Source organism: Medicago truncatula, chromosome 5 (genome assembly GCF_003473485.1).
Source record: "Medicago truncatula cultivar Jemalong A17 chromosome 5, MtrunA17r5.0-ANR, whole genome shotgun sequence".
Classification (NCBI taxonomy): Eukaryota; Viridiplantae; Streptophyta; class Magnoliopsida; order Fabales; family Fabaceae; genus Medicago; species Medicago truncatula.
Window position 1 is genome coordinate 46,571 of NC_053046.1, and position 21,732 is coordinate 68,302.

The 21,732-nt window shown below is 33.3% G+C and overlaps 3 protein-coding genes across 5 annotated transcripts; 2 read left to right on the plus strand and 1 right to left on the minus strand.

The window, feature by feature from the left end:
- Positions 1–231: 231 nt before the first annotated feature.
- Positions 232–3,807, plus strand: LOC25494458 (UDP-rhamnose/UDP-galactose transporter 2). The gene is made up of 6 exons (XM_024783946.2): positions 232–374; positions 484–747; positions 848–1,035; positions 1,388–1,588; positions 1,927–2,088; positions 2,201–3,807. Exons 2-6 carry the CDS (start codon positions 612–614, stop codon positions 2,579–2,581), a joined length of 1,068 nt encoding a protein of 355 aa, XP_024639714.1. The 5' UTR covers positions 232–374; positions 484–611; the 3' UTR covers positions 2,582–3,807.
- A 1,035-nt stretch (positions 3,808–4,842) lies between these two features.
- LOC25494459 (FK506-binding protein 5) lies at positions 4,843–8,307 on the plus strand. Its single transcript, XM_013597817.3, has 3 exons — positions 4,843–5,831; positions 6,194–6,880; positions 7,581–8,307. Exons 1-3 carry the CDS (start codon positions 4,917–4,919, stop codon positions 8,154–8,156), a joined length of 2,178 nt encoding a protein of 725 aa, XP_013453271.2. The 5' UTR covers positions 4,843–4,916; the 3' UTR covers positions 8,157–8,307.
- A 3,039-nt stretch (positions 8,308–11,346) lies between these two features.
- LOC25494460 (histone deacetylase 19) lies at positions 11,347–18,073 on the minus strand. 3 transcript variants are annotated; one of them, XM_024783974.2, is made up of 9 exons: positions 17,851–18,073; positions 16,965–17,179; positions 16,236–16,789; positions 14,862–15,302; positions 13,940–14,170; positions 12,716–12,783; positions 12,584–12,641; positions 11,940–12,011; positions 11,347–11,856 (listed from the first exon to the last, which is right to left on the minus strand). In XM_024783974.2, exons 3-9 carry the CDS (start codon positions 16,773–16,775, stop codon positions 11,764–11,766), a joined length of 1,503 nt encoding a protein of 500 aa, XP_024639742.2. In that variant the 5' UTR covers positions 16,776–16,789; positions 16,965–17,179; positions 17,851–18,073; the 3' UTR covers positions 11,347–11,763. The 3 variants fall into 3 exon arrangements, with proteins under 3 accessions (XP_024639742.2, XP_013453272.2, XP_024639741.2); XM_013597818.3 differs by lacking the exon at positions 16,965–17,179 and having other exon boundaries at positions 16,236–16,780; positions 17,851–18,072; XM_024783973.2 differs by lacking the exon at positions 16,965–17,179 and having other exon boundaries at positions 17,851–18,072.
- Between the last annotated feature and the right edge of the window lie 3,659 nt (positions 18,074–21,732).

Genomic DNA, 21,732 nt, shown 5'->3' on the forward strand with positions numbered 1-21,732 from the left:
GGTCGCTCAAAACTTAACACATGTAATAAAAATTCATTTTTTTAGAGGACCAAAATCGCAACTCTAATACTTAGGGGTCAAAACTGTTATTAAGCATTTTCAATACCGTAAAAAAAATGATTTTTTATTTGTCTAAATAACTTTTGTGAAAAAGGTAATAATTTATCCTTCAATATCCATCCATTGAACAAACACGGGCTTATTATACAAATTTTATTTACCCTTGTAAAAAAAAGTAAAGAAATAACTTTTATGTATACGGAGAGAGTGGTGGCGTAAAGAGGTGAAGGAAGGAATAGCGAATATGCGGGGGGGAGAGAAGAGAAGTGTGGTGAGATGAAGAGGCATAAATGTTGTTCATCTCCTTTACTCGGGTTTTTTTTTTCTAATTAATAATCTTGTCTAAAAAGAAAAGAAGAAATCTTTGTTTTGATCCCAATCACATAAACAATTAAAGGTAGATTTGATTGGATGCATTTGCAGAGAAACAATGCATGCGTGCTGTCGACTATTTCTTAGATCCATCTAGCCAAGGGGGAGGAGGAGGAGCGGTTATCCTTCAAATTGATTAATGTTGTTGTTGTTATTATTATTATAGATAGAGAGATATAATGGAGAATGTAGTAGTAAAGAAAAAAGCATCTTTATCTAATGTTGGAGCATGGGGGATGAACATTGTCAGCTCCGTTGGAATTATCATCGCTAACAAACAACTCATGTCCAACAATGGCTATGTTTTCACTTTTGGTCAGCCACCTTCTCTCACACATTCATTCATTGTTGATGTATATATATATATATATATATATAGCCATCCATCTCAACAATATTTTCTTTTTTCTTTCAGCCAGCACGTTAACTGGCTGCCATTTTGCTGTTACCGCTCTCGTTGGTATACTCTCCAATGCTACCGGTTACTCGTCTTCATCAAAGCATGTCCCTATGTGGGAGCTTCTTTGGTTCTCTATGGTCGCCAATTTGTCTATCACTGCCATGAATTTTAGCCTAATGCTAAACTCTGTTGGATTCTACCAAGTATTTTTCTTTCGTTCTTTCTTTATTCATCAACTACTTTCATTCAGTTTTTATATGTATTTTGTAAGGACCTTCATACTTGGATAACAACCCATATGATATACACCTAGGATATAAAGTTGTTAATTATAACCTTTTATCACTTGATTGAAATCACTTGTCCCTTTTTGTCTCCTTTCATGTCTATTCTTTTGAAAAATGACAATTTGTGACATTGTTTTCAAACTCGTATGTTCATCTCTATCACTCACTTTTAATGTGTCTCCTAATATATAGATGATATTCATATATTTATGTCTTCACTCCGCTTCTACTTTTTAGTTGTTCAATCTCACATTATGCATGTTCACAGATATCAAAATTGAGTATGATTCCCGTGGTTTGTGTTATGGAAAGGATTCTTCACAACAAGCACTTTTCAAGGAAAGTGAAAATTTCAGTGGTGGTTGTGGTTATTGGTGTTGGTGTTTGTACCGTAACTGATGTAAAAGTTAACCTCAAAGGTTTCACATGTGCATGTTTAGCAGTTTTCTCTACATCTTTGCAACAAATTGTAAGTATTATGTACTATTTATGTTTTGTGCTGGAAGTATATATGAAAGTTTTTGCTATTTCTGTTGCCACATTTTTTACCAGACACCATTTATGAATCATGAATTGGTGATAAGTATAGATAATGGTTGAAACGGACTTCACTAGATTTAGAATCATTACCGGAAGCATTGTTTTTTACCTTTTAATCGTCATTATTAAATGATGAGTATGAGAGAATATGAGAACTTACGTTCTACTATTACATTTATATATGTTATGTGATCGTATTTATTTATATGATGCTTTTGGTATATGCTCTTTTTTATCATTGACTCTTTCTTCACCTTTGTGTTGCAGTCGATAGGTTCTCTTCAAAAGAAATATTCGATTGGATCTTTTGAATTGCTAAGTAAGACTGCTCCCATTCAATCTCTTTTTCTTCTTACTATTGGTCCATTTGTTGATTACTACTTGAGTGGCAAATTGATAACCAACTATAAGATGTCTTTCGGTGCCTTTGTAAGTTCCCCTATTAACTCTAGTTGGCTATATGTATTATTATGTATTTTATATTTATTTATAAAAATAGTGTTAGATTACTCAGTTAATCTTTTTTCTTTAACCTCTACAGTTATGCATTCTTCTTTCATGCTCCCTAGCTGTATTTTGCAATGTGAGCCAGTACCTTTGCATCGGCCGCTTTTCTGCTGTTTCCTTCCAGGTTTTAGGCCACATGAAAACAGTATGTGTTCTAACGTTGGGATGGTTGCTATTTGATTCAGAGCTAAATTTTAAGAATATCATGGGAATGGGTGTCGCAGTTATTGGCATGATAATTTACAGTTGGGCGGCGGAGGCTGAGAAAAAGTCAAATGAAAAGACCTTTCATCATGCAAAAAACAGCCTAACTGAAGAAGAAATGAGATTATTGACAGGTGGAATAGACAAGATTTCTTTGCAAGATGTTGAATTTGGTGAAGATCAAGAATTAAGCCATGATGATAAAATTTGATGAAATGAGTGCATATAGTTATGACACACATTTCTTTATTTGCATCTTTTGTCTAGTTAAAATGGTAGTAAAACTTGGTATGCATCTGCTTGCACTTGCACATATTCATTTCTGTTGTGCTCATGTTAATATAAATGTTTCTTTATTGGTTGATTTATAACATTTCTTTTATGTTGAGCTTATTTATTTGGATGGCCAAGAAATTTACAACTATGAGGATATAATACCATTAGGATGTAAAAAGTTCAATAATACAATATATCAGCTGATACAATTTTTTGTAATTAAAGTCTTTTTATGTTGTCCACTTAATAATTCATATGAAAATATGAACGAACGAACAAACAAATTGTAAAGTATTGGCAATGGAGTAGTGGTGGGTTTTGGCGGCCTTCGTGAAAAGATAATAAAACAAACACATTTGAAAGTTGAAACACATACTAATGGACTTGGTGCATATTTCAGTCAGGGAATTGTTTTTCTAGTGAGATTTGGTAATAAAGTTGTCTTAAACAATTGCTTTCAGTGATATTATATAAGAGATTTGTGTGGTTTGCGTCTTTTGCATATCATATGGCCAGAGTTAGTCCTCTGGAAGTTTGGCATCGGGAGTTTCCTAAAAGAAATAAGCACACTATTATAGATGGTTCTTTTTTTGAACAAGACTATAAATGATTCTTAATAGTGGCCTCAAAGCCCAAAGTAAATGTACCTATTTTTCATTAGAGGTCTTATCTTACCCTCTTTTTGGTATGTGTCAAATGTCAAGATGATACACTTCATGTCCATAAAAGACTGCTTCCACGACAAGTAAGGGTAGTAACAAGTCTTTTTCCCTGCTAATTTTAGAAATACTTACTCATGTGATCTTCGTGAATGGATGTTGGCGTTCTTAACTCTAAATCATGAAGAGGAGGAGAAAGGTTATTGATCATATTATCTTTAACCTTACAAATTTCATTGTGTTGAGTCTTGTTAAGAGTCTAAATGTCTGAGAAATATCAATAGAGAACATGAGTGTCATTGTGTGAGTGAGTTTTGTCTTCAAATATCGTGGTGAACTATTTATATGCCTAATTATATGATCAACAATATGTTCTTAAATGCTAATATATGATAACTATTCAATACCGATATATGTGTTGATATGTCTCTAAGTATGTGTTTAATGTTTATACTTGTTCCTATTGAAATCATGTGAATATATGTGTTGTTCTGTTTACTTATGTTCTACCTTTCATGGTTTTCGGTTACACATCATTCATTGCTTTTGTGTGTTTGTGAATATTGCGTTTTTAGATAAACTGAGTTTCATTGAGTTGAAGCTTCAATGTTTTTGTTTTATGTGTCATGTACACTTTAACTTGATGGTGGATCATCATTAGAGGATTTGTGCTCTTGTAAGTGATACCTAGTGGGGGTTAATCCATATTGTTGTATTAGTAACGTTAGAAAAATATTTTTAATTTAAGGGATGAAGTCCTCTTTGGTAACTCGATAAAATTATTGTTTTATAAAAGAAATTATTCCTTAATCATTGGTAACCGGATAAAATTGTCATATTTTGCAAGTTGTGTGTCTATTGTATGAGATATAAAATTATTAATTCAAATAAATGATCTTGGAGTTTTTAACGAAAGTTTCATGAGCATAACTTCACATCCTCTCAATCTTTTCCGTTGAGTTGGAAACTAAATATTGAAAGGGTTATAATAACATAGAAAATAAGTGCAATTAACAAAATATAATAGAAAAATAAGAATAAATGAACATGTTACTATGTTAGTGTTCGTTTTTCTACTAGTGTGTTATTATTTTGTAGCGATTAGAAAAATATAGGTTTAATTGCACTTTTGGATCCATATCTTTTCAAAAGTTGCGGTTATGGTCCCCTAACTAATTTAAATACAAAACAGTCCCCTATGTTTTGATTCTTTGGCAGTTTTGGACCCCAAGTCCATTAGTGAGGTGCCACGTGGCCCCCTAAATAATACACGTGGCACCTCACTAATGGACTGGGGGTCCAAAACTGCTAAGGAATCAAAATATAGGGAGCTGTTTTGTATTTAAATTAGTTATGGATCATAACTGCAACTTTTGAAAAGATAGGGATCCAAAAGTGCAATTAAGCCAAAAATATTTTATAAGAAAATATTATGAAAAGATATGTAAAAGTAAAAATAAAAAAAATACATCTTCTTGAATCTTCCAAAAAGAGTTTTTTTTTTTTTTTTCCTTCTTTTTCTTCCTATAATAAAACAAATAATTAGTTAGTGAGAGAGAGCTAAAAACACTATTGATTGAGTTGGAGTTGGAATTGAGGGTTCTCGTCTGAATGAACATGGAAGGTGGCGGAGATATGGATTCACTGTTTGAAGGGATGGTTTTGTTCAACCCTGCTGGCCAAATTGAAGAACCAGCGGGGAAGGAAAAGGAAGAGGAGAATCAACAACTCAATCAAAGTGATGATGCTCCTGCTGCTGCATCATCATCATCAGCTTTGTGTTCTCAGCCCCTTGACGAGAATATCTTCTCTGACCTCACCCTCGTCGTCGTTGATCCGATTCAAAACGACCATGATCTTCTTCAATCTCAATCTTCTTCTTCGCACCAACATCAGAGAAGGAGAAAACGATCTGGCTTGAGGATAGGTTATGGAAGAGATAGAGACACCACCGTTGATGTTGATGTTGATGTTGATCTGGATGTGGATCCTTCTCCTTCGCCGCCTCCTCCTCCTCCTCCTCCTCATATTCCCGATTCCCTGGTTAGTACTGTTACCCAACAACCATCTAGTGATGTTGCTCCTGCTGTTAGTGTTAGCGCTACTGAATTGAAAAATGAGAGCAGAGACGCATCAAACGATGAAGAAGAAACGTTCCGGAAAATAAGGGAGACGATACATGAGAAGCTTAGCCATGCCCGTCAACTGCTAAACTCTGCATCTTCTGCTCGAAAGGATGCCATCAGGAGTAGAAGAAAGGCCTTTCAGAATGCTAATCTTGCTTCTCTTAAATACATGGAACTTGAGAACCAATTAGAACAAGCTTGTGAAGCTGAAGATTTTGAAACCGCTGAAATGGTTAGCCAACACCTTTCTGCCTCTGAGAAGGACAAACAAATCTGTACCGAATCATTGAGGCAAGCTGATGCCTTTATCGATGCTTTAGATTTGAAATTGCAGCATGCCCTCGACTCTCACATAGCTGCTGAGGAAGAATCTGCAACATTACTCCACCATTATGCAACGGTCAGTATATTCTATTCTTTTAAGACATCTATGTATGACTACTCTAGGTTCATCTCATTCCAATTAGTATATTCCTTCGCTCGACACCTACCAGCAAGAGCTGCCTCTTGCTACAGCGATACTCTCTGCCTTTGCTACTCATAATGCCATTACTGGAAGACTTTTTGATACAAGTGCGTGCATATTAGATAGATAGTCTTATTTAATTGCTCTATGGGGTTTTGCTCAAATGCTATTAAGTCTCATCCATCCTTATGTACTTTTATTTGTATAATTTTGTATCCGTTTGCTGGCTTATTTCTTTACGCTCTTTATTTAAGTCATGGTTAGAATTTCTAACATGTTTATATTCCCCTTTCTAGAATGCTGTAAATAATGCAGACTCTGCGATGAAGAAAGCAACATCATTGCATTCAAAAGAAATAGAACAATGGTTTTCATCATCAGAAGCCTTGGAGGTTAAAAAGATGGAGTTGGAGATTGAATCACATTTTATAAGTGAAGCTCATACAGAACTTAATAATAACATTGAGCATTCAATAGAGGATGACAAAAAAGAAAAAGAGATCCTTTGTAAAAGAAAGAGCGTTCTAATGGATGAATTGGAAAAACTTCTTGCTTTAGTCAAACAGAAAGAGAAAGAGATAGCTGACAATGATTCTGATTTAAAAGCCGTAGAGCATAAGATAAATAATGTCGTCTCTGGATTTGAAGAGATTCAGTCAACCATTGAGGTGAAGTATGGCAAATTGCAATCTGTTCTTGCTCAAGTGAAATTAGAGACTGAAACTCTGTCACTGAAAAAGGACAAAATTGATAACCTTCTCGTTCAGGAAGAAAGAATGGGGGCAAAACTTAGGGAATTTGCTAGGGTTTCTGAGGAGGAAGCTAAAGGATACAGGGAAATAGTCAAATTAAGAAGAAGTTTGATGTCATCTATACTGAAGTCCGGGGAGGATAAATTGAGACTTACAAACAATGAGGAAAAGCTTTCTGGAGAAGTGAAATTGTTTCAGCAGGAAGTTTCTGCTGCCAGAGGTTCCTTGCAGGTTAATTCTTGTACTTATTTATATGTGCTTGGCTTCCTTGTAGGTTTACTCTTACACTTATTTGTAAGGGGTTTTGAATTGTGCAATTAGCTGAAATGGGAAGAATACAAAGACTCCCTAGTTCCTACCTTTAATTTGATGTGACATCCAAGCTCAAGCTATGTTAGGTGAATATAGGTTGAGAGAATGCTATAACATATGTTCAAATGCAAATAGCTTATTTTTGTGTTTTTATCTTAAACAAGCAATGTCTATTGATGTCTTTTTCCTCTGAAAGTAATAGTTTGGTCAATATCTCTAGATATAATGGAACTGTCAAAACTCCAAACACAAGTCAAGGAATGAGACAATTTTAAACCACGCATGGTTGCATTTCTTCTATTCCTATTTTTATTTATTACTATAGATAAAGCATTGTAATTTATTATATATAAAACAATGACCAAAAAGTGGACACATGTCAAACACTTTTTCATTTCCTCAATGGGTTTTTACATAGGTTTGTGATTTTTTCCAGACCTGTGCTTAAGCACGGGTAAACACAGTTAGTTTTATTGTTAAAAACGTCTTGATGGCAGCTTTGTAGTTTTCATCAAACATTTAGACAATCAAATTGAATTGTTCCTGTTTGTGTTTTTCCATGCAAAAACACAGGCTGACTCTAGTTTTTTCACAAATGTCATCACATTGTTGTTTTTAGGAACTATCTTCAAGAAAGTCGAGCATCCAGCAAGACATAGCATCCTTCAAGCAGAGGATTATTTTCATTGATAAGAGAGTTCCAGAACTTGAAGCAGAAAAAAAAGTTGCTACTGCTGCAAGGAATTTCAAGGAGGCTGCCCGAATAGCTAGTGAGGCTAAATCACTGTGTGTTGAGAAAGAGAATATCCAGATGGGAATGGATACGGCCACTTCGAATCTTCAAAAGCTTGAGGAAGAAATTAAAGGCACCCTTGATAAATTGCAGGAGACTGAGGGAATGATCTTATTGAAGGAGAAAGAGTTAGCAATGGCTAGATATCAAAAGCTACTTTTGACAGCTGCTACTGCTAGAGCTGAAAAAGCAGCGGCCCAAGAAATGGGTGATGTCGAAGAAGCTAATCTCCTGCTTGCAGAGGCTGAGGCTGCAGACTGTGAAGCTGAGAGAATTCGATCAACATACAATTTCAAGGCGGAAGACATTTCAAATTTACGGAAAGATTTGATTTCAATGGACCTTGTATCAATTCTTGATAAAAAGCAATTGGAAAAATTAGTTGTCACTTCATCTATTTAGCTGATTATCTAAACAAAATTTTAGTGGATTTATTGATATTCCAGATGCGTGTGCTCCTAGAAATTACTGAATTCAGCGTAAATGTCCAATTTTGTGATACGTATTATGCATCTCTACATTTTAATGAATATTGTGTACGATATTGGTGCAATTTTCCTCTTTTAATATTTGAGGTGCTCTGCGTAAACCCCCCAACTTAAAAATGATATTAGTAACTTTGTTTAACTATGGAGGTGGATTGTTAAGAGCGGGCTCAATGGACAATGGAGATGGAATAGCCGTTGGTTGGTTAGGACATCCTATCTTTAGAGACAAAGAGGGGCGTGAACTTTTTGTACGTCGTATGCCTATTTTTTTTGAAACATTTTCGGTTTTGATTAGTTTCAGTGGTAGATTGAATTCTCAAAGTTTACATGCAGTTATATGCTAAAAATATCATGACTAAGAATGAAATTTAAGAGAAAGAGGTTTGCCTATGCAATTCGGTAGAGATTTTTAACGATGAGATATATCCAAAAAGTTTTTTCCTATGCTTGAAAAGGATAAGTGAATCGACATACCTACTATTTGATGTCAGAAAATTTTAAAGATTTTCCTCTTTGCGGAAAGGATGTGATATCTACTTTTTAACGACGGGAAAAATTTAAGGTGCGTTGCGTTTCAATTGAGAGTTTATGAGAGGAAGGGAGATGAGGATTTACTTCTCTTTTTTAAATTAGGGATTATATAACATGTTTTTTTTAAAATAAATTAAGTATTTTTTTTGTGAAGAAAAAAAATTAAGTATGACTGAAGTATTACATGTATCTTTTATTATGTTAATATGTTAACTTTTCAAAAAATATTTCATAGTGTTCGTAATTTTAAAAATGAAAAGTAAACTCTCTCCTTTCTTCCCCTCCTATAAACCTTTCATCCAAACACATCATTAAAGAGTTTTTCATCCTTTCAAAAAGGATGACCGAGTTGTGCTGTCTATTTTAACAATGAAATTCAAGAGCTTTTTATTAGAAAAATTATGTTGATAGGCATAGGTTGATAAAAGAAATTCAAACTACAAAAAGCATACATAAAAGATGTTTTGTGATACAAAAGCAAATTAGAAAATTTGTTTCTACTTGCAAAAGAAACAAAATATATTAAATTCCATCATCAGTATCTGTTGATACTAAGGTTGGCAAATCATCATTGCCTTCATTCAATTTAACCTATTCATAACAATATGACCAATTTAAACAACCACGTCAAGGTAGCATGCGACATATTGTGACACGGTAAAACTAAATGAAACAACCATGTTAAGGTAGTATGTGACATATTGTGACACGGTAAAACTAAAAATAGAATGCTCACAATTTTAAAAAAAAAAATTATTATAAATTGTGAGTATTTTATTTTTAATTTTACCGTGCTACAAATATGTCGCACACTCGCATTAATATGATTCTTGAGAAATTCATAATTATAAAATTAGGTGTAACGTTGTAGTAGTAATTTTTTTTTTTAAAGATTACAGTAGTACTTGATAGTCAACAAGGTTTCATAATTTAAATCATAATTAATTCAATAAAAATATTATACATTTATCTCAATTGAAAGTCACCTATTAGAACAGAAACTCTTAAGACAAAAGACGTACAACATAGACGTTGATAATAAATAAGTAAACAATGTTATTTAGAATGATGCATCGTCTCCCACTTCAAAGTATTAAGCGTAATATGTGGCTTGTGGCACATCTATGTTTTAAGCGCTAAACACAAACATGGAGGAGGTAAGGTTCAAAATAGGTTATAAGTTACTCCCTCCGTTCCATTTTAATTGTCGTTTTGAAATAGTAACACTAAATTAGAAAAATGTTTTTTTTTCTATTATATCCTCATTTTAATCCACCAATAAATTCCTTTTTTTGCAATATATTTTTTATCCCTATAAATTTTACGAATTTAAAGTTCTAGTCCCCACAATTTTTTCATCAATTTTTGGTCCCTAAAACTTGGTTCTACCGCCACGATTCACAAGATACAAGGGATTGTCCTCGTCTACATGATCGAGTCGTCCACAAGACTATCACATATACACACACAACCCTTAGTCATCAAGTTGTCACGACTCACGAGATACAAGGTACAAGGAATCATCCTTATGTACATGAATGTGTTGTTCACGAGACCATCACATATATGCACACAGCCTTCTGTTATTATCACAATTTACATGGGATCGCCCACAAGACCATCACATATACACCTTCCTCCCCTTATCATTATAGACGACTCGATAATGAGCATCATCATAGACACGAGTCAGACTTTCTACGGTGCATGATATGCATTTTACATAATTTTACAAACTGCATCCAAGACAACAATCCTCGACATATTTCACATCAGTCACATGTTATGTTTTATGGCTAAAATATGGTTTTGGTCCCTGCAAATATGTCTCGTTTTGGTTTTAGTCCCTGTAAAAAAAATTTGTTGTTTTTGATCCTTGCAAAATATTTTGTTTTTAGAAATCGTCCCTGCAGGGACTATTTCCAAAAACAAAATATTTTGCATGGACCTTTTTCAAAATCAAAAGATTTTGCAGGGACTATTTCTTTAATAAATGGGTTTAGTCATCATGTACCACGTGTGCAAATCATCACAAAAATGAAGTCAGAGACCAAAACCAAAATGAGACATATTTGCAGGGACCAAAAACAACAATTTTTTTTTTGCAGAGATTAAAACCAAAACGAAACATATTTGCAGGGACCAAAACCATATTTTAACCATGTTTTATTTGTATTGATGAACTTTTGCATGAAAGTGTATTGCAAGGAATTACATTTCAATACCTCTACTATATCTTAATAATATTGTATAGGCAACTCCCAAAATCCTTTATCTTATTTTGTTGTGACACTTTGTCTATTATGTTTTTCACAATTTTCTCGTTTGTTGTTTTCCACGTAATTATTTTTAAATGAGATTATCTTCATCTTTTCATATTCATCTCGTGTTTTCCAAAAAAGAATTATGAACTTTACCAATCTCATCTTCCCTCATCAAATTCATCTTCAAAATACTTTTTTATAACAGACTCGAATAATTTAATTATATATACCTTAATATAATAAACACCATGGGGCGACCCGTGCAGATGTAAAGCTATTTTACTAATTTCAAACAAAAAGAAAACATAATAGTGGCAAAAAAGAGTGGGTGCTAATAGTCGCACTCAATAATAACAAAAGAACGCTGGTGTTTCATCGTTTTCACAAGAAACTCAAGATGGCTGATTACACCTTCATCCCAAAGATCCAACAAAGAGCTAATAAATTTTACAAGATAATTTAATAAAGTCTTGCAGGAAAATCATACCTAAAAAAAACGGAAGAACGCTAAGCACCGCCATTACTTTTAATCCGGCTTAATATTACAGTTGCACATCAAAAGCAAAAGCAAGTTTGCCCTATATCCCCTCATTTTCCAGATGAAGCAAAATTTTGAAACACGGTAAACATCAATGAATGACAGACAGCTGTTAACAGGAAACTATAATTTACAGGTCGACAGACACTCCTTGTCTGGGTGGGAGCTGACCCGTGCATATTATGGCTTCATCTTGACTTGTGATCATCGATTAAGTTCTCCTGCTCTTCTTTGATGAATGGTCCATCCACAGCCATTGAATCCACCCCGGACCCTGTCACCTGAAGATATGCAATTTTAACACCACTAGACAGGTCTTATAAATAGACAAATTTTAGTTTTACTAACGAACAAAACATTCTACCTTGGAGCATGCAATCTCCTTGAAAGGTGTAGCAATATCTCTTCTACTGTCTAGATGATTATGATAGCTTTCCTGAAAATCAAAACAAGTTTCAACTTTGTCAGCCAAAAGGGATCAACTCTTCCCAACATTGTGCAAGTATACAAATCACTATGCCATCATTTAGTAAAATACAGATAAGGAGACAAGAAACAGAACTTACGTCCGGTCCCAAAATAAATAAACCAAATAATAATGCCATTTATTTATCTTGATTAAGTTGAGGATTTTATACAACAGTAAGAACCAGTTCTGTTTTCCACTAGGTAGGGAGAGGCTACTACGTAGAGGATTTTATAAAATACACATTTAATTTGTTTGAAAAAAATGCACATCTCACTTTGATAGTACATTATAGAAAGTAATCTTTGATTAAGAATCCAATCGAGGGTGGACTAATCCTTCATGGCTAAAAATTCTAAACTGCAGCAACAAAGCTATCAGGAAAAGTATTAAAATGAAATATCCCTCACACTATATTGTACTCATTACTTATTCTAATGCCTGGGTATTAGATCTGAGGTCATAATGTTGAGATAATTGTTTGGAAAGAATTTTTGTTGTTGCAATGCAATGCAAAGCAAAGAAAACAGGTTAGGACATACCACGTCTTTATGCTCAGCTTCAGCATATTCACTTTTCACCCTTCGTGCAAGAGAATTGCTGTAAAAAGAAAACCATTAAGAGCCCTGAAAGACAGACTATCATGATGGGACTCCAGAAACACAAGAGAATACCTATCAACATCCATATCAAAATCACGATCCCATCTTTCATCTCTATCATCTTCTTCGTCTTCATCTCTCTAAACATGAAAAAATGTCAGAAGTTCTTCACTATTACACAATAGCCCTATTCATTCAGTTCAATGTAAATGAAAAAGAACCAAAACTAACTATGAAAATAAAAAACAGAGTATGGATCATTTTAATGTTACATATTGATGAACAAGTGTTTTTGCTTCTAGCCATACAGTGTATAATTATCAAGACAGACTTCAGTATTTGCACTCCTCGTACATGTTTATGGAATGGCCATGTTTGGTCTGCATCTTGCCATGATTGATTTTTCCCAATAAGCTGTAGCTATTTTGATTATGAAAAATATGCAGACTTATCTATGACTTATACCATAGAAACAATCTAAAGTTTCAAATGCAACTTTGACAGTTTGGATATTAAACAAAGTAAAATGTGTTATATCCCCCTGGATTAACAAAACTCGGTAATGGAGTGACTTTATAGTTTGCTACTATAAGATTTTTATTTACCAATGAAGAAAAATATATATTCCATGAACAGCAAAGTTTGCACCATAAATGATATTCAATCAATTTTCCATGTAAAAGGATATTCAAACACTATTTTAATGAAATGAATGATCACGTGAAGATGATCTACTTTAGCGAGTATAAGGTTAGCTCGGCAGTTGAGGTGGGGGAGTTAGGGATGGATATACGGAGGTCGAGGGTTCGATCACCACCCCCAAATAAATACTAACTATAAAAAACATTTTTCTTTCAAAAATAATATATGATCTACTTATGTTGAATTGGGGGCCTAACTCATCCTTACAAAACCGGCTTGTAAGGTGAGGATTGCCTCCTCTTTATAAACTCTTCTCAAGAGTCTTGTCTATCCGATGTGGGACTTGGGTTTTTCCCAATACACCCCCCTCACGCCCAGCACTCTTTGGGCTTGGTGCGTGAATAGGTTTAGGCGGCCCTTGAATTCGACAAGCTCTGATACCATGTTGAAATTGGGGGCCTAACTCATCCTTACAAAACCGGCTTGTAAGGTGAGGATTGCCTCCTCTTTATAAACTTTTCTCAAGAGTCTTGTCTATAATGTGGGACTTGGGTTTTTCCCAATAACTTAAGAGCAATGGAGTATTAAATGAAGTGTAAAAAACAATATATATATATATATATATATATATATATATATATATGCAAAAGCAACCTCTTGAAGCTCAGTATTTGGAGGTCTCTCTTGGAATGGAACACTTGGCGCATGTTGAAGCCTAGATAAATTCTCAAGAAGTTTTGCTCTTATATCATCCAATAAAGGGCGGGAGTTCTTGTTTTCCATGTTACTAGGAGCAACGTGAAGAGCATAGTCAGGACCAAAATATTCATAGTACTCATGTTGAGGCATCTTATCATCTAGTTCAATCCCGAGAGCAACTCCTGTCTGATCAACATCCAATAGTGTTAATATAGAACGGTTGCCTCCTTAAAAAATAGAATACTGCATTATGCACACATATTATGTATAAAGAAAATCAACACTCAAATACGCAGCATATTGATTCCTAATATATTAGAAAGGAATGCTAAATGTTTAAAACCACGTGAAGGCATTAGTCCATTTGTAATTTATTGCTATGTTACTTTGCTGTTTTTTTCAATAAGGAATACTCCAACTATACCACTCCTAATTATTGCTGTGATTTTGCCATTACTACAATTACTATTACTTGGTGAATATATGCTAGGTTGTCCATGACTGTATGTAAATTATAGGAATTCGAATAATTGTATCATTAGTGCCATTACTGGCTGTTGTACTATATATGGATGTAATCCAATCAATGAAAGGGCAATGGAACATAAACTGATGGTTTTCGGTAACTTTTTTTCACAATGCCGTAGAATTTAATGTCTCCCGCTAATAGTCAATTGTGAGAATCATAGCAGATTTTTCTCATGAGCTATTGTGTTATTTTCATCAACATTTCAGAGCTTCTTTTGGTTATAAAACCAATGATTTCCAGACATCAATACTCACTGTTTGGAAATTGGGATGAAGGTGGTCCGTAAATAAACCAGGAAAGTCAAATTTACCAACAATAAACTAGGAAAAGTGCAGAAGAACATAATACCTCATAACACCAACACCGTGCCACATTTCTTATTGTATAGCCACCTCCACCGAGCAACAGAAGAGGAACATTGAAGGATCTCATATATTTGACACACTCTGCATGACCTTTGATCGAAAGATTGAAACAACCTAACCTATCTCCAGATAAAGAGTCAGCACCACATTGCAATACCACAGCACCAGGTCTAAAAACCTCCATCACCTTTCCCATTAATGGCTTAAACAATGAATGGTAGCTCTCATCATCAATTCCATCATCCAAGGGAACATTCAGTGAATAATATTTTCCTTTACCATATCCAATATCACGAACATCTCCTGTTCCAGGAAAGTAATCCCCAAACTTATGAAATGAAACAGTCATGACCCTATCAGTTGTGTAAAAGGCCTCCTCTACACCATCACCATGGTGGATATCAATGTCCACATATAGAACACGCTGCCCAATCACAAAGGTAATTCAAATTTCAATCAAAGGCACTAAAGACAATATTTTAATATAAAACATGGGTGTTAATAGAATTCTAGAACGCAGTGTCTTTCAGAAGCTGCATCATAAATAAGTTCCAAAGTAACCAGCCACAGTAAAGACTAATCGTCAAAATCTGTCTCATTGAAGAAAGAGCAGAAAATCACAAGTTTCCTTCAAAGATATAAGGGAAACTCTAGTTCAAATGCCATCAGCAACAAGGGAAAAATATTCATATAAAATGTTGACATAAAAGTAGGACAAGTTCTTTTGGCAGTTGTTAAAGAATAGTCAAAAGTTTCTTGAAATGAGCAACATGGAAAAAATACCAAATAATTGTGTGATTAGCTTAAAATCATCTATATTGGTTTACGAAGAATCCCACAGAACAAACCCGCAACTCAGATATAAGTTGAAAATAGGTAGCAATTACACGGCAAAAAATAAACTACTGGCTTGATATCTGATACTTATTAAGCACGATGAAGGAAACAGTTCACAAAAACCTTCATCTATTAGGAGGAGAACCCCAAAATTGGTTTAATTTTACACCTCTTTAAATATCCATTAATTAATTCTAAGATAAGATGTCAATGCTAAAAACAACATTCTGAATACAAAAATAGTAGGCATTTATGCGAACGACATATTGATACGATTCTCACATGATCGCATCACATATTAATGTGCAAGGGATTATAAAATTCACATTGATATCTAAAGCAAAGAAAATCAGTAAAGGTAAACCCCTAAAAATGGATTACAATTACTGATGATGAAAAGGAATATCACGTGCAAGCCATAGAAATGTTGGTCAAGAAAAGAATAAAGTAAATCCAAATTAAAATCTTGTAGCACAACCATAAATCAAAAAGATAATGCAGGAAAGGAAATTTGTAAAACCTCGTGTATCTTGAGAAGTTCCAAAATAGCCAGCACAATGTCATTTACATAGCAAAACCCAGAAGCCTCGCACTTTTTTGCGTGATGTAGTCCACCAGACCAATTTATTGCAATATCACATATTCCATGGTTCAATTTAAGAGCACCGCCAACAGAACCCCCTGCATATGTCTGACAAAAAGAGTAAAGACCATCAAACACAGGACAGTCTTCACCAACATTAAACCTCTTCAACTGTCTAATCTGATCTTGCTGTGTTTCAGGGGTGATGCCCCTCAAAAAAGCCACATAGTCATCAGCATGGAACTTGCAGAGGTCCCTGTCTTTAGCGGCAGTAGGTTTCACGACCTGCATGTGTTGAAGCAACCCATAGTGGGCTAAAAGAGCGTGTGTCATTCGAATCCTATGTGGTTTCATCGGGTGGCCCTGCCCATAATAATAGTTTCCAACCTCTGGATCATAGAAATATGAAATCTTTCTCTTCACACCATCTGACCCTGATGGAAGCGAGTTCCCTCCACTAACACTTTCCATCATCATCTAACCTATAACAACTATATAGAATGTTGATCAAGAAGAATAATATTACAATAAATAATAATAATATAAACAAACATTCAGCAATTGTTAAGCGTAATGTTTGAGTATTTACGAAGAATATAAGACAGTGGTGGAATGCAAAGATCATGTACTGATCCATAATAACTATAGCTGCCGACAAATTATTACCTTGACTGCTTAACACCAGCATAATTGAATACAAAACACCTAGCCTTTTATAATTGACGAATTGAGGATGGTTAGCATCACAGTTAGCAGAAATATGAACCCATCATTATTTTTGTATTTGGCTGTCCGTTGAACTACTATAGTAGATTCTTAAATAGAAAAACTCAATCCGAACAACTTCAAAGATGCTTCAGAGCTTGGGTATCGAGCATAAGCTACACATCAAAAAACATGTGTAGGCATGACAAAAGCATGCATGCAAAAGGCGACAAAAGAACGGATGGTTTTTATTTACTATCAAATAAAGGATGCTAGACTAACGGAAGAAGGAAAAACATATTTTGATTGGGTATATTTTTATCCTTTTAGCTATTCGAATTCTGTTGACAGGGATGCGTGTATTCATGAAAGAGAAATAATAAATAAAACACCGTACCTAGATGTATATAATATATTAAAATATATGTTTTGAAGGAAGAATTGATCATAAGTTGCTTTATAAATGAAACGGTTAAACTAGCAAATCAAAAGGATAAACTAAACTACTTTAGGGTTAAAGTTTTGAAAGAAAAATTCATGATATTGTTGGTGAGATTTATATACAAAACACACAACACAAGCATACTCAAAATAGTTTATTGTTGTTGTCAAGTATCACAGTGGGCGGACTCACACACCTTAATTGCAGTTCTGGGACAAAAATTATACAATCATTTCCTCAACAAATAAGTAAGTCATGAATGATATAGAGCGGGTAATAATAATTTTTGAGAAAGAGTTAAAAGTATACATGAAATGAAAACATAACAATGAAAAGCCATATCAACACAGACAGAACAATGAAAAACAAAACAGTTAACATAGAAAATCTCGGTCGGTCGGTTACCTGAAAGGAAAGAGACCTAGATCCTTGCAGCTTCTCTCTCTCTCTCTCTCTCTCTCTCTCGGCTGCTGTAAAATGTATGTAAGAGTCTCTTCTTTTTCTATCTCATCGATTTCTTTCCACTCTTTTTCTCGAACGAGGGTTTCTTTTCTTCTCTCAATAACAACAATATATATGATCAAGTGAACAAGTGAAGTTGGGAAAGCTTCAATTTCTTCCTTCACCACGTCACCCCTTCCTAAACTCCTCTTCTCTTTTCTCCCTCTTTCATTGGGCTCTTCCATTGGGTTGGGCCCATCAACACAAGGTTAACCAAAATTTGAAGGTTACTCTTCTCACTTTCAAAATTTCTCATTTTCGTAGCTATTGTTCGCATCTCCAGCGATAGTTAAGTATCATTCGATAATTTTTAGATTGGATGAATCACTTTTTAAATCAACTTTAAAAATTCCGTTAAAACGGAAAGTATTGTGATATGTTCAGGGTGGCTTGGAGAAAAAGTAGAAGTGAGAAGAGTAATTTTCCCAAAATTTTGATCAATTTTTCAAACATAATTTGGATAAAATTGATTATGGCATAATTGATTCTAATAGAATTGATTCTGACATAATTGATTTTAAGATAATTGATTTATGTTTGGATACGATGATGCACAGTTGAATAAACAAATTGAATGTTGTTTGGATGGTTTTGATCAAAATTGCTTTTGAAAGTATAATTACTAAAATGGACATAACTAAATACAAGTAAATTGACATAGTGGAATGTATATGTGGATCAATACTAAATGTAGATATATTATTTAATTTAAATAAATAAATTTTCTATATATTAATTTTAAAAAATAATAAATACAATCATTAAACCAATTTTTTTTTACAAAATATTTGTTCATATATTTTATAATTTTTGATAAAATTTATTTAAGTTAAATAATATTAGAGTTAGTTGTCAAAAATGATAAAATATAGCGTAAAAAAGGTAAAAGAAAAAATACAGTAAATCTAGACAGAAACACTGTAAAGGAAAATCCAAAAAGGAAAATAATTGGTTGAGCGTTAAAATTATAATTATTACTGTCTTTTTCGAGGGCTAATTTGGTTCGTTAAGTTTTCTAATTAAATTCGGTTCATCAAATCAATTAAAAAGCAAAAAAAATGAGAATTGATAAAGGGCAATAAAGAGAAATAATAGGTTGTAATAATTAAAATATAAAATTTATTGGATAATTGATTATAGTTAACCCAAAAGCTAGGAATTGTAGCTTCAACCATAATTGCTTTTGGAGGATAGAAGCAATTATGAAAAGGCAAACCAAACAACTTTAAAAGCTCAATTTTCACTTTTCAAGTTTGTAAAATGACTTCTTGATGCTGAAAAGCCAAAACGAACAGACCCTTGGAAGAATGTTAACAACACTTTTCTTTTTATCACTTTCTCTAAGTCACGCTCCTTTATTTGATGAAATCTATATGAGTTCCACCATTTAATGTGAGACTCGTGTTAAAGGTGTGAGACTTGCATATATTTTACGCAAGAACGGGAATGTTAGAGACATTGTTGAAAAAAAAACGTTGTTAGCACTCCTCTTATAATTATTCATAATATTATTTAAATACACCATTCAAAAGTGTGGAATAGAAAGGAAAAAAAATACCATAATTTAAATGTAGTGCATATATGGCGGAGCCAAATGTAGTTCACATTTTCACCAAAAATGTTCAGTTTATGTTTTTTTTTACCAAAATCATTTAATAGAAACACTAAATTAATGTTAATATTTTAAAAATATCTATAAGTTTTCGAAAATGTACCGTATTGCCTTTCTCATATCTGTATAATTTTATTTTATTTTCGCATATATAAACAAATAAAATTTGTAACTGGTGTAGGGGGGATATTTAACATATTTTGATACTTGTTATGAAACTATTAGAATAAAAACAAGAAAAACAAGATTAAAGAAGAGAGAATAAAGAGAGAAGAGAAAATATTATATTATTCACTTGTGTTGTACAATTGTGTTACATGTGAACTCTATTTATATAGAAATACAATAATATGACTTATGAGTTAAGTACTTAAAATATAAATACAAAGAGATGTGACTTATAGATAAGTGAAAGGATGTCCCTTAATAGACAAGTATAACACAAGAGTCTATGAAAATCCATTTATTTTTTAATAATGAAAATCCATTTATTATAATTCATAACATTGTCAATGTACCAACAATTACATTGAAAGTCTTTTAACATGGGAAATGATATTTGAACAATCATTTTTTGACAACTTTTATGATAATTTTTCTCTCATACTCTCATTTTGGTTTTACTTTCTCTCCAACGCTTTGATTTTTGTGTCAATACTCGTACTTCTTTGTATATTTTGGTTGCCGCACAAGTTATCATAAAAAATTGTTGTTAAAATAACACTCATTTTTTAACATTGTCAATGCAATTGTTGCTATATAGTACCATGATTCTTTTACCAAGTGCTTTGGGGTTAGGAGGATCTATTGAGATTGTGTACCCTTATGGCAACAAAGGCACTATCCGTATGCTAATCCCCGTGTGCCAGCCATTAATATTCATAATTTCTATTTAATATTTGATTTAATTACATTTTTGGCCCCCCTGATTTATTTAGCTCACAAAATTGGTCTCCCCTTTATTAAAACTAAATAGTCCTGCCATTCTATTTGCATTTTTTTTTTTGCAGTTTTGATCCTTACCCTATTTGGTCTTCAAAAATATTGATGTCTCCAATTTTTTAATGAGTTGGCATGAAAGTGAAAACATAGCAAAACACGTGAGGAACAATCAATGCCCACATCATCAAATAAATAAATGTTTAAATTTACAATTTAACTAAATTGGTTGATGTAAAACAAATAAAACTTAAATTACAATATTATTTCTCATTATCATCGTCATCATATTCTTCCCATCATCATCATCGTCATCATATTCTTCCCATCATCATCATCATGAACACCATCTTCTTCATTTCATTATACCTTCAACCTCATAAATCTCAATATCATCTTCGCCATCATCTTTATCAAACTTATCATTTGTTTTATTTAAATTAAATCTAACTAATAACAATAATAAGAAATTTGGATTTAGCCAAATTTTAATTTATTACAAACAACATCATCATATCCTTCAATCCAGGTTTACAAAAACATAACTGAACAAAATTAAAAGCCTTACTTCACAAAAAAAAAAAAAATCCAAATCTCAAATACAAAGAAAGTGGGAGAAAAAACAACTTCAACCATTCACTATATTCCTTCTCATTACCCCACCTTGCTCTTCTCGTCTCAAGCAGGTTTTGAGTTCGGATGCAGTTTTGATTTAAGTTGATATGGAGATGGACTTTTCTGATTTGGTTTGTTGGTGCCCATTTTTTCACAAATCAAAAAACTTAATTTTAGATTTTGTTTCGGATTGATGCCAACCATAAATCTCTTTGATGATACCCATTTTGGCACAAATAAAAAACACTCCTTACTTTTCATCCCTTTATAAAATCCACCCAAAATAAAAAACCAAATCACACGAGAAGAGATACAAAAGTAGTGATTTTCGAGAGTTTCACAATCAAATAAAAAACCCTCAATTACCAAGAAAAAAAAAAAGAGAAGATAAGGAGGAACTAGATTGTATGGTGTTCGATGGTGATGAAAGGATAACAAGAGAAGAAAATGAGATTTTTCTCAAGTGGAACAAAAACATAAATAGATATATGGGGTACTGTATGCGTTGATTACGAGAAGAGAAATGAGTAAGTGAAGAACAATGAAGGATGAACATAATTTTACGTGTTCTAATTTTGTAACATTTTTAGTTATAGTTTTTTAGCATTTAGTTGTTTTTT

Coding starts and splice junctions, on each gene's coding strand:
- LOC25494458 (XM_024783946.2), top strand. CDS start 612: ATGGAGAATGTAGTAGTAAAGAAAAAAGCATCTTTATCTAATGTTGGA. Junction 748..847: donor TGGCTATGTTTTCACTTTTG/GTCAGCCACCTT, acceptor TTTTTCTTTCAG/CCAGCACGTTAACTGGCTGC. Junction 1,589..1,926: donor CTACATCTTTGCAACAAATT/GTAAGTATTATG, acceptor TTTGTGTTGCAG/TCGATAGGTTCTCTTCAAAA.
- LOC25494459 (XM_013597817.3), top strand. CDS start 4,917: ATGAACATGGAAGGTGGCGGAGATATGGATTCACTGTTTGAAGGGATG. Junction 5,832..6,193: donor TACTCCACCATTATGCAACG/GTCAGTATATTC, acceptor TCCCCTTTCTAG/AATGCTGTAAATAATGCAGA. Junction 6,881..7,580: donor CTGCCAGAGGTTCCTTGCAG/GTTAATTCTTGT, acceptor TGTTGTTTTTAG/GAACTATCTTCAAGAAAGTC.
- LOC25494460 (XM_024783974.2), bottom strand. CDS start 16,775: ATGATGATGGAAAGTGTTAGTGGAGGGAACTCGCTTCCATCAGGGTCA. Junction 14,171..14,861: donor CACGGTGTTGGTGTTATGAG/GTATTATGTTCT, acceptor GATGTTGATCAG/ACAGGAGTTGCTCTCGGGAT. Junction 12,784..13,939: donor CAAATACTGAGCTTCAAGAG/GTTGCTTTTGCA, acceptor TTTCATGTTTAG/AGAGATGAAGACGAAGAAGA.